The 13,961-nt window shown below is 38.7% G+C and overlaps 1 protein-coding gene across 2 annotated transcripts in view; it reads left to right on the forward strand.

Moving 5' to 3' along the window:
• Minar2 (membrane integral NOTCH2 associated receptor 2) overlaps positions 1–13,851 on the forward strand; it is an 18,419-nt gene extending 4,568 nt beyond the window's left edge. For both annotated transcript variants that reach the window (XM_008854347.2, XM_008854346.2), the window contains 2 exons: positions 7,990–8,214; positions 11,667–13,851. In XM_008854347.2, the coding sequence (XP_008852569.1) occupies positions 7,990–8,214; positions 11,667–11,846 (405 nt within the window). In that variant the 3' untranslated portion in view covers positions 11,847–13,851. The remainder of the gene's footprint in view (positions 1–7,989; positions 8,215–11,666) is intronic.
• The last annotated feature ends 110 nt before the right edge of the window (positions 13,852–13,961 follow it).

The following is a 13,961-nucleotide window of genomic DNA, read 5'->3' on the forward strand; positions in this document are numbered from 1 at the left end:
AATATTAATTGATTTCTGCTTCTAATTTTATATTTCCTTTTGACTATTTAAAAAATGGTCCTCAGTGGTTTGCTTTTGTCTTTATGTTCTCTGCTCCTTAATTCACCAGTTTTCTCACTCTCCTTTACAATAGAAGCATCTGTTGACAGCGGTCCCAAAGTCTATGTCAGCTTTGGCTGAACACTTTGTAAGTTCACATTTTTCACTTCCACTGTGTCCTAAATTTTAAATTTTTCTTTGTTTTTACTTTAAAATATATTTTCAATGGCTACAAGATTTGGTATTTTAGGCTATCTTTTTACAATTTATAGATTTATAATTAAATTGTTCATGGTTGAAAAGGCTGATCCAGAAATGCCAATTCTCTGTTATTCTGATAAAATCTCTCGTACTATCAATGTTTTGAAAATACAGAGAAAATGAAGTATCTTCAATTGTTTTTATCACTTGATTGAACCTGTTAATTTTGGTATGCAAATCATCTTTATTGTTACGAATCTATTTATAGGTGTATATATAAATGATAATTATTTCCAATTTTATAAATGCTAGGATTACTTCATTACATACAACTTTAGAATTATATTTGACAGATATCTTCTTTCTTTCACTTTCTAGAATCTTCTGTATCTATCAAAGCCTCTTGCCTGTCTGATAAAGATATATACACATAAATATACATATAAATATATGTACATATACATAAATATACATACACACATATATATATATTTATATGCTGTCCTAGCTTGTTTTTTTGTTGTTGTTGCTGTGATAAAACATTGCAAGTTGGAGGAGGAAAGGGTTTATTTCAACTTACACGTTACAGTCCATCATCAAAAGAAGCTAGGGCAGGAACCTGGAGATAGGAACTGAAGCAGAGTCTATGGAGGAATGATGCTTATTGGCTTGCCCCCACAATCCCAGGCTTGCTCAGCTATCATTCTTATATAGCCCAGGCTCACCTGCCCAGAAATGGCATCACCCACAATGGGCTGGGCCCTCTCATATCAATTTGTAACCAAAAAAATACCCTCACAGACATACCTACAGGCCAATCTGATCATAGCAATTCTTTGAGATTCCCTCTTCCCAGATGTTTCTGTGTTTGTGTCAAGTTGGCAAAAAGCTAACACAGACACACAGACACACAGACACACAGACACACACACACACACACACACACACACACACACCACATTCCCTATTGGTTAATAAAGCTAAGTTATATAGAAACAAATACACCCAAATCTTAGTAACACAATAAAGTATACAACTTGTTTACGCTGTTACGATGTTGGTGATGAAGATATCCTGGGATTCAAATTCTTTCTTCCTGAGGCTGTACAGTGGAATCTCCATTATGCCTGCAGATAGGGAAGGCAGAGTGTGGACCACATGTGCTATCAAGAATTTTATCAGTCAAGCTTGGGTTTCAACTGTCCTGTCAGTGAAGGAGAAATGGGTTTGTTGAGTGTCTAGTCCAGCTCCACCACAGTCTCTCGTTTAATACATGGATTACATATATAATTATAAATCAGATGCTTCAGTGATACTTGGTTTGTGACAGACTTTTTCTGTGGAGAGGCAATGTACACATCTACTCACCCCAGAAAGGGAACCCTGACAGACCAAAATAAAGAAAGTCACATGCCCAGCATGGTGATCCAATCAACGAGTTTTTACTGGGGTTACTAGCAGGGGTGTGTGGAGAGGTTACTTATAGGAACAGGAATGACTCAAAGGTAGCTGCCTCACCAAAAAGGCCTCCCCAGCATGGGTGACAACTCAAGAAAGCTGTAAACCTGGAGGTCTCTGCACACCTCAGACAGCTCCATGGGTCCAAGAGCCCTCTCTGTAGCTCAGCTGATCAGACTTTCTTCCTCCAGCAGTTGTTTACTCCTTCTGTGAAGCTGGGGAAGTGCCTTCCAGAATCATCCAAGTTTCCCTTTCACAGACATGTCACCTTTGGTTTACCATGAGTCTCCCCCTCCTGGAGGGAATGTTTCAGTGACCAGGAAACAGCCTTCCAACAATATTATAGCTAATCTATTATATATGTATATATACAGATTGTATCTTCTTAAACACCCTCCTCTCAGAAGTAGTAAGCCTAAGATCATTTAGTCACCACACTTAGTAAATGTTTCCTTTTATCATCCTACAAACCTCACTGCAGTAGAAACAAGATTATTATCATAATTTCATCCTGAATAGTACAGAAGTTACTGTTACAAAGGACTTCTGAAGTCTCACTGGAAATACTTTGTGCAGATCCCTTCTTGAGGTGAGGAGGAAGAATTAGACCTAGATTCTGCTTCTAGGTGAGGACCTCCTGTTGTCTTCTGCATAGCCCCCCACTCCATGCTCTTGGAAGCATCTTACCATTACGAATTCACCACCTGAACTGGATTTCTGTGAAGGCTACACGGGACTCAGATACACCTACTCATGGCACTGGAGACCCAGGGCTGTTACTGTTTGCTCAGGGCTTTTCTTTTTCTTTTTCTTTTCTTTTTTCTTTTGTCTCAAACCATCAAAAGCTTTTATGTCTAAATGGCTGGGGTTGCACATACAGTGTTTGCCTAATATGCCCAAAGATCTGGGTTTGATTATTTTTAAAAAGCTTTTAGTTCTAATGTAATGATGTCTTCTGCAATTCATTTCCTACAATAATTAGTTAACTATTAATATAATCCCATTTAATTATCCTCAGACAGTTTTTCCTGTCATTAAATACCCCTAAAGGCCTTTCGAAGGCATAGGTCTCAAACTGCCTTTATTGCTTTTCTGCCTTTATTTTTCCAACCTCTGGTTTAATGTCATCCACTTAGAGGCTGTCTAGATAACAGCTATAAAGCCTCCAACATAACCTTTAACAAAATCTTTGCTTCTGTTATTCCAGTGAGCTGAGACATTTTCCTCAGCTTAGTACCTTTTTGTGTGTGAGTCATTTCACATCTCAGTGTTTGGGATCTGCAGTGATTACACCAGAAAACATTACACTTTTAATCTTGTACACTTTCAATTGTCCTGATCATATATAAATGCTCTGACTCTAGTCATGTCCTAATATGTAAATTCTCAAATCTCTGAAAAATATTCTGCTAAAGGTATTAATGATTATTTCCCAAAATATCATAGTAACACTTACCAGATGCTTTCCACTCTACAACGTGGACAACCATCATTAAAGCTTTCAATATCAAGGTCTAGGGATATGGATTAAGTGGTAAAGTGCCTGCCATGAAAGCATAAGTTCCCTACCATCCACATAAAAAAAGCTGGGCCTGGTGAGTGTTTATCTGAAATTTCAGTGCTAGGGCCAGATCGGTGTTGGACAAGGTGAATTCCTGGAGCTCACTGGCCAATCAGTCCAGTAGAAGCATTGAGTTCCAGGCTCATCAAGAGACCCTGGCTCAAAAAATAAGGAGGCAAGTAAGTAAGGAAGACACTCAACATACCTCTGCCAACACACACATAAACACACATGTGCACATGCACACATGGATGTGCATATACCACACATGAAATAAACGAAAATAAAGCTTCAAATATCACTTTCATCCTTTTCCATTTCTTGAGGGTTAAGGCAGTGGGGGACAGCTGTGGGATTTCTAGCTCTCAATTTCAGTATCAGTAAGGCCAGCAACTCTGCACCATGGTGACAAAACACAGAGCATCATTATATAAAACCAGGTTTGTTTTCTTTTTCTTGTTTATGAGAAGTCTGCAGAACAGTAGAAGGATTGGCTGGTGGGTTGCTCTTTTCCAAGCAGTGATCAAGGTTTCAAGATGTTTTACATTATAGCTTTGCCATCTCAGATCCCTGCCTATAGTGTCAAAATAGATGATAGATTAGATTAGATTAGATGATTAGATAGATGATGATAGATAGATAGATAGATAGATGTTAGATAGATGATAGATAGATAGATAGATAGATAGATTGATTGATAGATGATAGACAGATGATAGATAGATAATAGGATAAGATAGATAAGATATATGACCTCTCCAGCTATGTGTATTTGGCTATGTTTACAGTGCCACACATGAGTTCCCTCCCATTGAGCAGGCTTGAAGTTCAATTAGATAGCTGCTGATTATTCCCAAGATAAGAGTACCACTATTATAAAAATGGAGATAGTTTGCCCTGCTGGTCATTGTTCTGGTTTTTGGACTTTAAAGCTTAGTTGATTTTTCTCTCTTAACATCTTGCCTAGTATCCTCTAAAACCATGAGAGCTAGTCTTCAGGGAGGAGGCTTCCAGGTCAGTTCCAGCTCCATTGCTCCCTGTCTTCAGTAATAGGGTCTTACCTTCAAGTTCTGGGAGACAAGCAAGGGCTATGGATACAGGCTGTGTTATTCCAGGAGTCTCTTGAACCATCCTGAACAACAAGCCAAAGGGATGTTTCTCCTGCTGGGCACTTTTTTAATGTTATATAGCTTTATCTATTGACAGATAGATGATAGGTGATAGACAGATGATGGATGGATAGATAGATAAATAGATGATAGATAGATAGATAGATAGATAGATAGATAGATAGATAGATGATAGATAGATAGATAGATAGATAGAATGTGTATTTTTCAGTAGGCTTTTGAACTAATACATTTTCCTCTGGTTTTTAAGACCACCTAAGCATTATTTACCTCCCCTCATTCTATTTTTATTTAATGTCTGTACCCTCTCCCTGAAATTATTTCTTAAAGTCTCTAAATTTAAAATTTCTGTGTTAAACTTAGTAATGCTCAGTACTTTATATTATTTGAGAAATCAGATTGTTAGATTATTTCCATTCAATCAATTTCCTTCTGTTTTTAAAATATTCCTCCTGTGTCTCAGTCTTCACGTCTATCACCAGATTCACTCTTGTGCAGCTACTGAGCTATGCCCCCAGTACACCCGTCAAGTTCTTTTGGAATAATTTTAGAAATATATATTAATTATACAAACCAGCTGATTCCATAACAATATCAATTGATTTTATTCTTCCGTTTCCTTCGGCATGTCCTTCAGACATAAACAAAGACCACATTCTAGGAAAAGGAAAAACTCAAAACTGTCAAGACTGTGATGTAGAAATAAGACATAAAGGCTGTTTTAGAATACCTTTGATCACTTTGCTCTCGTCATACATAGAATTTTAATCTGTGTACTAACCTGTGTACCATTTTCATAGTGTATTCATGTTTCTTGAGCCACAAATTCTATTTCCCTCATTTATTGAGCTTTCTTATTAGCATTCAAGGAGCAGTCTAGCAGGCAAGTAACCCAACAAAGCCAATTTGTGAATGTCAGAAAAATTAGCCCACTTCAAAAGTGATCAAAGATGTCTGAGTTGAAGAAAAATAGAGTCAGAATTATGCCAAGTGCAAACAACTAAATTTCTCATCGAATTGATTTTGCTTAAATTAAAATAATGCTTACAAAGTCATTTATCTTAAGCTAAATGCTAAAATAAGAGGTTTTATTATTTTATTGCACACTTTAGCATTATAAAATATAAATTGACTTTGAACATAACAAAAACATGTTGATTTCAGAGGGAGCCTTCAAACTGATCCCTAAGTATATTGAAAATGCAGATAAGCCAGGGGGTCTAAATACATTCAAAACATATTGTATGGAATTCACAAAAATTCAATTTAAATAAGGGAAAAAATTAAAAAAGAAAGTCAAGGAAACTCAAAATCCAGAACACAAATCATTATTTTTTCCCTCACTCACAAGTCATTTCAGAAGGAAATGACGTGTCCTGCTAGTCTGCAACTTTAGTTTATAGAAATACATACTTAATTGACTATGCGTCCTAACAGACACTGAGGACATCAGTGTATTGGTTGTTTTAAGTACAACTCAAAGAAATAAGATTTATATTAAACCTTCTCTGCTTAACGGGCTACAGAATATGAAATACATTTGTTGAAACATGATCATAAATTAAGAAAATGATTTACCAGTTTTTAAGAGTTAAACTTATTTTAAAATTAACTTACGTGGGCTTTCTCTCCCCTGATGCCCAATGATAAATAAGGCACCATTTTATAAGTCTTCATTGTTATTGTTTTGCCTCAATGTTCGTTTGCCCAGTGAATTTATTTTAATCTACAAAGTTTCTAATTTCATTAGGTCTTTGGAGTCCTAGGGGGAGAAGAGTGCCATACTGAGGATCAAGCCAGACACAGAAAATTAGGCACTGCATCACTTCATTTATATAAACTCAAAGGAAGAATGGGCCTGATGGCATAGGCTTACTATCCCCTCTACTAAGGGGACAGAGCCGCGAGGATCCAAAGTTCAAGGCTAGCCTAGGTTACAGACTGATAGCCTAGACAATTTAGGAATACCCTATTTTAAAGTGAAATGTAAAAAAGAGTTCTGGGGATGTAGCATAGTAGTAACTGCTAATGTGCCTGCATGGCAGTAGCCTAAGGTTCAGTCACCAGTATTACACAGACACAGACAGACAGACACACACGTTCGCACATGCATGCGTGCACACATGTACATACACAGTGAATAAATAAAATACAAATTTAGTCCAAATGATGCTGTCAAAATTTGGTCATCCTTGAACAAAAGGTAGTTTGCAGACTGGGAAGGAGCATGAGGCTGCTGGTAATGCCTTTCTTTGGTCTCAGCATGGAATGTTGAGTGTATTTGGTGTGTGAAAGCTTGTGAAAAATGTACAAACATTTTATCACATGTGCCCTTTTCTATGTGCATATTATATTTCAATAACAAAATTTTAAATATCTGAAAGTCAAGGATTGATTCCTCTTACAGACAGCTGGTCACTAGTACATAGAGATATATGATGTTAAATTAACTCAGTTGTTCTATGACATTTCCTGGGTCTCAGAGAGAAATGAGCAAATGTCTATTTATATCAGATAAACTACTGATGACAGACTAAAGAAACAATTCCACCCAAATCTGGCTTGGTGGAGCAGTGAACTTATTAGAGTAACTTACAGGAGCATTGGTGACCCCAAGGTTGCTGCAGCACCCAAAGGCTCTAGCCAGCATGATGAGCACTCACAAAAGCTGCATCCAAAGAGGCCCCTTCAGGGGCCAACTTGCAGGCAGATCCACTGAAGAGTCCCCTCTCCCCTTAGCAGTTGTTTACTGCTTATAAAACCCTGGGAAGGGACCTTGTGGATCTTTTAACTCTTAGATCTTCTTGAAAATTGTGGTTTTTGTGTTTGTGTTGTGTAGTATGTGCCATCATTAGCTTCTGGATAACAAAACTCTTTCTCTCCAGAAAGGACTGTTTAAATTTGGAGGAAATAACTACATCACACCCCTCCTCAAAGCTCTCTGCAATAGGAGCTAAGAGTGTTTTTATTAAAGTAAAAACATATCTACGAAATGTTTCTAAAAGCTTTTATGCTTTATTTATTTGTGTGTGTGCACACATGGTTGTCAGGACACACATGTGGAAGTTGCAGGAAAACTAGCAGGAGTCATTCCTTTGCTTCCACCATGTAGGCTCTGGGAATTGAACTCTGGTTGTCAAATTTGACAGCAAGTGCCTTTACCCACTGAGCCATCTCACCAGTCCTAAAAAATGTTTTTAGATCTTGACTTTGCGTCATTAATACAGCAATATTAAACACTGTTTTTTGTGGAACATGGGTTACAAAAATAGACCTCATATGTCACTAAACTACAATGCATTTAAGCTGGAAAATTTGGCTTTGTTCAAAATTGTACTAGATGAATCAGAGCATACTGTTCCTTCTCTGTAGCTACGCTGAGATGGATACTATGCTGACAAGATAATATACAAAGGAAGAACTTGTTGCACATGGGATTCTTGATGAAAGGAGACCCTAGAGTTATTTTCTTACTGCCTAATCTGTTGGGTTTTGAGGCTGAATCAGCAAATTTTCAGATACAGATTTCACTTACTCTACCTTCTCTGACATCAGAAAGTCCATTTCTAAGAAACGCCTTCTTGTCTTGCCTCCTAACAGAGAGAAAAGAATATTATGCCTCAACGAATTAAGGGATTTGATGGGGAGGGCCCCCTCCTTCCCAATAGCCCTCCACCATCCATGTCTTCGGTTATGAAGAATAATCCACTCTATGATGACCTAAGTTTGGAGGAAGCTAAAGAAGAAAGAAAAAAGAATCCTTCATGGACCATTGAGGAATACGACAAGAAATCCACGCACGCAAATCTTGCTGGACACCTGAAGGTACTTACACTAACAATCATCTTGAATTGATGGGGGCGATAAGCCAAGAAAACCTCAAAAGTGTTGTGACAGGAGCCCTTCACTCCAGATCACAGATCATTTTGGTCCTGGCGTTACTTTCTCTCTGGAAGTCAATAGGCCTCTGTGGGATGCAGAGAAGCAATGGGAAGTAGCATTAGCATGGGGCAAAGAGCTTCTGAAGAAGTGAAAGGTTTTTTAAGTTAATTTGGAAAATTATATTTGTTCTCCCCTAGTTTGTAATCTTGTAACCATTTATGCTCATGAACACTTAAGAATTAATTTCCTACTCTACATTTACTTTGAAATATTTGTTAAGTGATTAGTCTTGGGCACTATTCAAAGAAGTCCTTAGCAGTGACCATTTTATTAAGATAGCAGATTTACATTTTGGTCATTTTCTTGTGTCTCAGTAACGAAACAAAACAAAAACATTTCAACAGAGGAAAAGTATGCAGTGAACTCATTCACCCAGCTTAAACTCAGCTTAACCCCCACCCCCACACTCTCTCCTTTTCTTTTTCTTCCCCAGTGTCATCCACACATAGAAGACCTAGAAATACCTGAAAACCAGAATGGGTGGCCTTTTGTTGTCTGAAAGGACTAGATTCCTATTCAGCCCCGCTTGCTTCCACCTGCCTTGGGCCAACAAGGCCTGGCATTCCCCTAGCACCCTTCTTTTAAAAATGTGTGTCTGTTCCAAGCTTTATTCCTTAATCACCCAAAGACAGGTTTCTTTTGAGGGGCACAATACCATAGCCTCATACTCTACACAAACTTTAAAAACCTTGACTGTGTACTCCTTAAAATGTATTATGGTTTAGAATATTTGAAATTTCTTAGTCTAGTAGATTGACAGTGTCTTCCCTTTAGCTTCCATGGCAACAACGTTCATTCATTGATTTTCCTCTTCTTTCTTTTGTTTGACTCTTTGTTTCATACCAAAGGGTTTCATATCACTAAGTCTATTGTCAGGAAAAAAAAATGTATTGATTTGTTTCACACACACACAGTTCTTGGTGGCCACATGCCGGGGCCTGCAAGCTTGCCTTTGCTAGGTGCATGCATGTCAAGGGAGCTGCATAAAAGCTAATCTATCTGAGTAAAGGGATATATTTAACCTGACTGAAACACTGGCATTCTCGTGTATTAATTAAAAGATAAATTTGATCTTAGAAAAGCTTTTTTAAAAATATGAATATCAGACTAAGGAAACTGAAGAGTATTCACAATAAGGAGTATTTTTTTCAAGTTGAGTAATTGTGTGAGTTATGTTTACAAAGATCAAACATAAATCTGATGGATGCATTGTCTTCTTGAAACCATCTGCCCCCACGCTAGCTCTGTGCACATGCACTCTCCTGGAAGCAGTGGACTGTCAGGCTGTTTACTGGCCTCATGATGTTCTTCCTCAGGGAGAAGCCATGCATTTTGTCTGCATTAGAATTTCTTCCTGTGTTTCAGGACTTCAACTTACTTTGTCAACACTTCTATCCTTATTTCATAATTAGCAAACAGAGTCCCTAACTTATTCTTTGTACCTTCATAGAGCTTATGGACTAGAAATGTTCCAAGTGCCTTAGTTCACTATTTTTCTAAATTGCTAAGAGTTACAGGTTACAAACATGAAAAGAAACCATATACTTATTTAATCAAATGCTTAATTATCAAAGCAAGCTAAAACCAGGCTTCTATTGGGAAAGCTTTTAATGGAGAACAAAGACATTAAATTAGCAGAAAGTGGAGACCTCTGATTAGGACAGCAAGAAGACAGATAAGAGTTAAGATGGATATGGGTTTTTATAAATGTATTTTATTTATTATTTTTATTTTTTGTGTATTGCTGCATGTGTGTAAGTGCACCTGCATTGTGCATTGCCTGTGGATGTCAGAAGAGGGCATCAGATTCCCCTGGAACTGGAGTTATGGATTGTTAGCTGCCATGTGGGTGCTAGGAATCAAACCCAGGTCCTCTGCAAGAACAACCAGTGCTCTTAATGGCTGAGCCATCTCTCCAGCCCCAGATATGGGTTTTTAAGTCAGTATTCCTCTGCACAGTTCATCTAAATTCAGTGGTAATATTTGAACAGTTCTAGATAGGTGGTTCAAATCTACTCACCCCACCCATATAGAAAATTGTATTTCCATTGGCAGATCCATCCCAGCTGCCTACATGCATGCACATTCTTCTCCTAACACTACACTCCAGTGTCTGAAGCTAGTTCAAAGACCCCAGAGGCTGCCAGCTGTAGAAACCAGCTTTGTGATACCTCTAGCTGACTTAAAGTCCATGGAGGCTGGAGAGGGTGGCAGCCTATTTCAAACCCTTTAAAGCATCTAACTGAGAAATAATGAGGTTGGTGGTGACCATGCAAAAGCAGTAATTTAGCTAGCTTTATGTATATATAACATATGATACTAGATGCCTCACACAGACACAGAATCTGTAGTACTGAAAGTTAGAGATAAGAAATATATTTTTTAAATGGATGGGGGGCTGGAGAGATGTCTCAGCAGTTAAGAACACTTCCTGTTCTTGCAGAAGTAATGGGTTTGAATTCTAGAACCCTCATGACAGTTAACAACCGTCCACAACTCCAGACCCAGCAGCCTCTTCTGTCCTCTGCGGGCATTGCACAACATAGGTGCACTTACCTACATGCAGGCAATACATGCATACACATAAAATAAAAAATAAATAAAACTTTTTTTAAACAAATGGATGGATGGTAGAGTTAACAGATGACTTACTAGATGCAGGAAAGCAGGCTGACTTAAAGACTTCCTGAAAGGAAAATGGAGCCAGTTAGACCGAGACATCTAATATAGGGAAGGATATGTTAGGTATTTTCTTTAGGAGGTCACACAGTACCTGGTTTCTATGTGGCAGACATACTGCAGGCTTCTCCAAGGGAGACCAGCAGCTTACAAATCACGGAAGTAACTCAGAACATCCAGACTTACTCTTTTTTCATGGAAGCCAGTTTTTGGATTTCCTGAAAACTTACCAGACATGTTTGTCCCTGCCATTCAGACAAAAGGAAACCTACTTCTTAGGTTCGCCTACAGCAAGGAATTTTAATTGCATTTCAACTCAACTGATTTACATACACCATCTATAAGATGTAAGAAATGCAAAATTTCCTAAGAGATGACCAAAACCCACTAGTGTTTCTGACCTTGCAATGTGAGCAATTTAATTTAGAAATAGTGCAGACATGCTAACAAATTCTAATGCAGACCTACAAATTAGCTGCAGGTGCCTACGGTCAGCCAGGAGGTTATTGGAACCTATTTGGGACTTTTAGAGAAGCCAGACCTTTTTTTTTTTTTTGAGCCTTGACAGGGCATCAGAACTTCTGACAGGGCTTTGTTCTGGTCTTAGCTTGTGACACCGATACTGATGTGGCATCTTCTCTGTTGTTCTCTCTTAGGAAAACCCCAATGACCTCCGGTTTTGGTTGGGAGATATGTATACTCCGGGCTTTGACACCTTGCTGAAAAAAAAAAAGAAACGTGCGAAACGATCCAAATTATGTCATATGGGTCTGATTTTACTCCTTGTGTCCTCCGTCTTGGTTGCCATAGTGACTCTCAGTGCTTTGTTCACCTAAGGAGACTGCCACCTACAGGACCCCTTAAAGTTCCTAAACGCTTTCTAAATATTTGTAGGAAAACGTATTCATGTGTTATGAATGTATTGCTGACTGTGTGACTATATGCAGTTGTCCCTTAGAAGGTGAGCATTGCTTGTGTAATGCTGGCCTTTGTGCTTTGTTCTGTGAAACGCATTTGTGAATTCCAGCCTGGGCTCGGTCCTCTGGGAAGCAGAGATTTCAGAGAATCACAGCAGCAAAAACGTCACTACATTCAGACAAAAGCGCATTCTGGTGGGGAATAGATCGGCAACACTGGTCTCAATGCTCAGCTCATACCTGACTTCACAAGCCCACTAACTCCTTTCCAGCTGTTCACCATGGGCATTCGGGATGTTCCAGCCCGCATTGATCTTCTGGTCAACTGCCAGGGTGACAGCTGAAGCTTCTGTTGAGCTGTCAGTTCCTTTGGATCTATTCTGTTTTATCTTCCTTCATCTCTGTTTAAATCAGAAAAAAAAAAAAAAAAAAGGTGGTAGAGAGCTTTGTTCAAACCTATTCTTATTTTCCCAGGAATCCCTTATAATGACCCAAATTTATGTTGCAATTTTCACAGAACTAAGCTTGGGTAGGCCATTGTGATATAATTAATTACATTTAGATCAGTCATTCTTATAACTGATGGAAACTGGTCTGTCCTCCAGTGCCAGTGAGTACATGTCCTCAGCAGTGGGGGAGGGACCCTAGAGAGACTCCAGGAATACTGCCTCAAGAAGGACTTTGAATCCTGCCTGTTCAGTTTTATCGCCACAGGCCTAACCAAGAGGTTTCTCAATGAAGAGTGTTCCCCAGTAAAGCAGGCCTAGGGGCTGCATAGGAAACTTAAGAAAAAGAGCTGGCTCCTAATGTAGTCCTGTACTTAATGGCAATTGTTATTACTAATTTGTGTTAACTGGCATCCTGCTGCTGCCTGCAGATGTCTGGGAACCTGATTCTGATACATCAGAACTGTGCCCTCCCTCCCTCCTAGGCATCCTCCCTGGGCCTGTCGCTTTTCATGTTTTGTCTTCACTAAATATCCTGCCTTCAAGCTATCCAATATATGAAACAGAAGAAGAGTTTCCATGAGAGTGAGGTCTTCTTTTGTCCATTGCTATTGCCTTATTGTTTGCTTGTGTTTTGTGTGAAGATACTTGAAGTAAAGTATATAAAAGTAGATTTACTGGATGATAAAATCATTGTGTATGAAACAAAAATTCTCTTCCTTATCCTTGTAGTATCTGACTTTTTCCCCATCTTTTCTTCTGTGGTTGTTTCTGTGGAATGAAACAAAGGTTGGGGGGGGGGCGGGGATCCTGCTGACGGCAGGCGACTCACACTGCGATGCCCTTAGACACAATTTGCTATCATTGTCTTCTGAGTTTGCCTACCCAGGGCTTGCCCCTAAGGATTCAAATCATTATCGGGTATCTCCACTCACGGAGCACATCTGTGTTAAACCGGGTTGTGTCTGTCCACGACAATGGCTAGGCAAGACTTCCTTCGACCTGTGAAGGCTGCTTATGGGAGCTCCTACCCTGCTTGGCTCCCATCCCAGCGTGCTTCCCTTTTCCGCAGTCATCGATCCCTCCGCTCTCTAGCCTTCCTCTGTTCTTTATGACACCTTTGGCCATTTGCTTTTCTGCATGAATGAGTTTATTACTTTGCTTTTATTCTTTTTTTTTTTAAAGGTTAAATAGAAATTCATTTATTTTTCCAAAGAGCCAGATTTAAAAGATTCAATTACTTTACAGCCTGGGACAGCAGTTTGTTTTAGGGAAAAATTAATTTGTTTGGAATAAACAATAAATGCCATAGTAGAAACCTCTCTTAATGAGGCTCCCTGGGGTTAAATGAAAACAAATCTGCTGGATGCTACTTCAGCTGGACTTATCTTGACCCAACTCTGCATCTCAGTGCGTGGTATGACTGACTTTCTGATTACCTTTTTCACAAATCTTTTTTTTTTTTTCTTCAAAAGTGGCTATAAAATTTTTAGGCTCACAGTTGAATTAGTACAGTTATACAATATTGAACTCAGTATAAACCCTGTAAGATATAAAATTGGATGAGTTTTTACCCTTTAAAGATCTC

The sequence above is a fragment of the Nannospalax galili genome, unplaced genomic scaffold (genome assembly GCF_000622305.1).
Source record: "Nannospalax galili isolate Female #2095 unplaced genomic scaffold, S.galili_v1.0 scaffold427, whole genome shotgun sequence".
NCBI lineage: Eukaryota > Metazoa > Chordata > Mammalia > Rodentia > Spalacidae > Nannospalax > Nannospalax galili.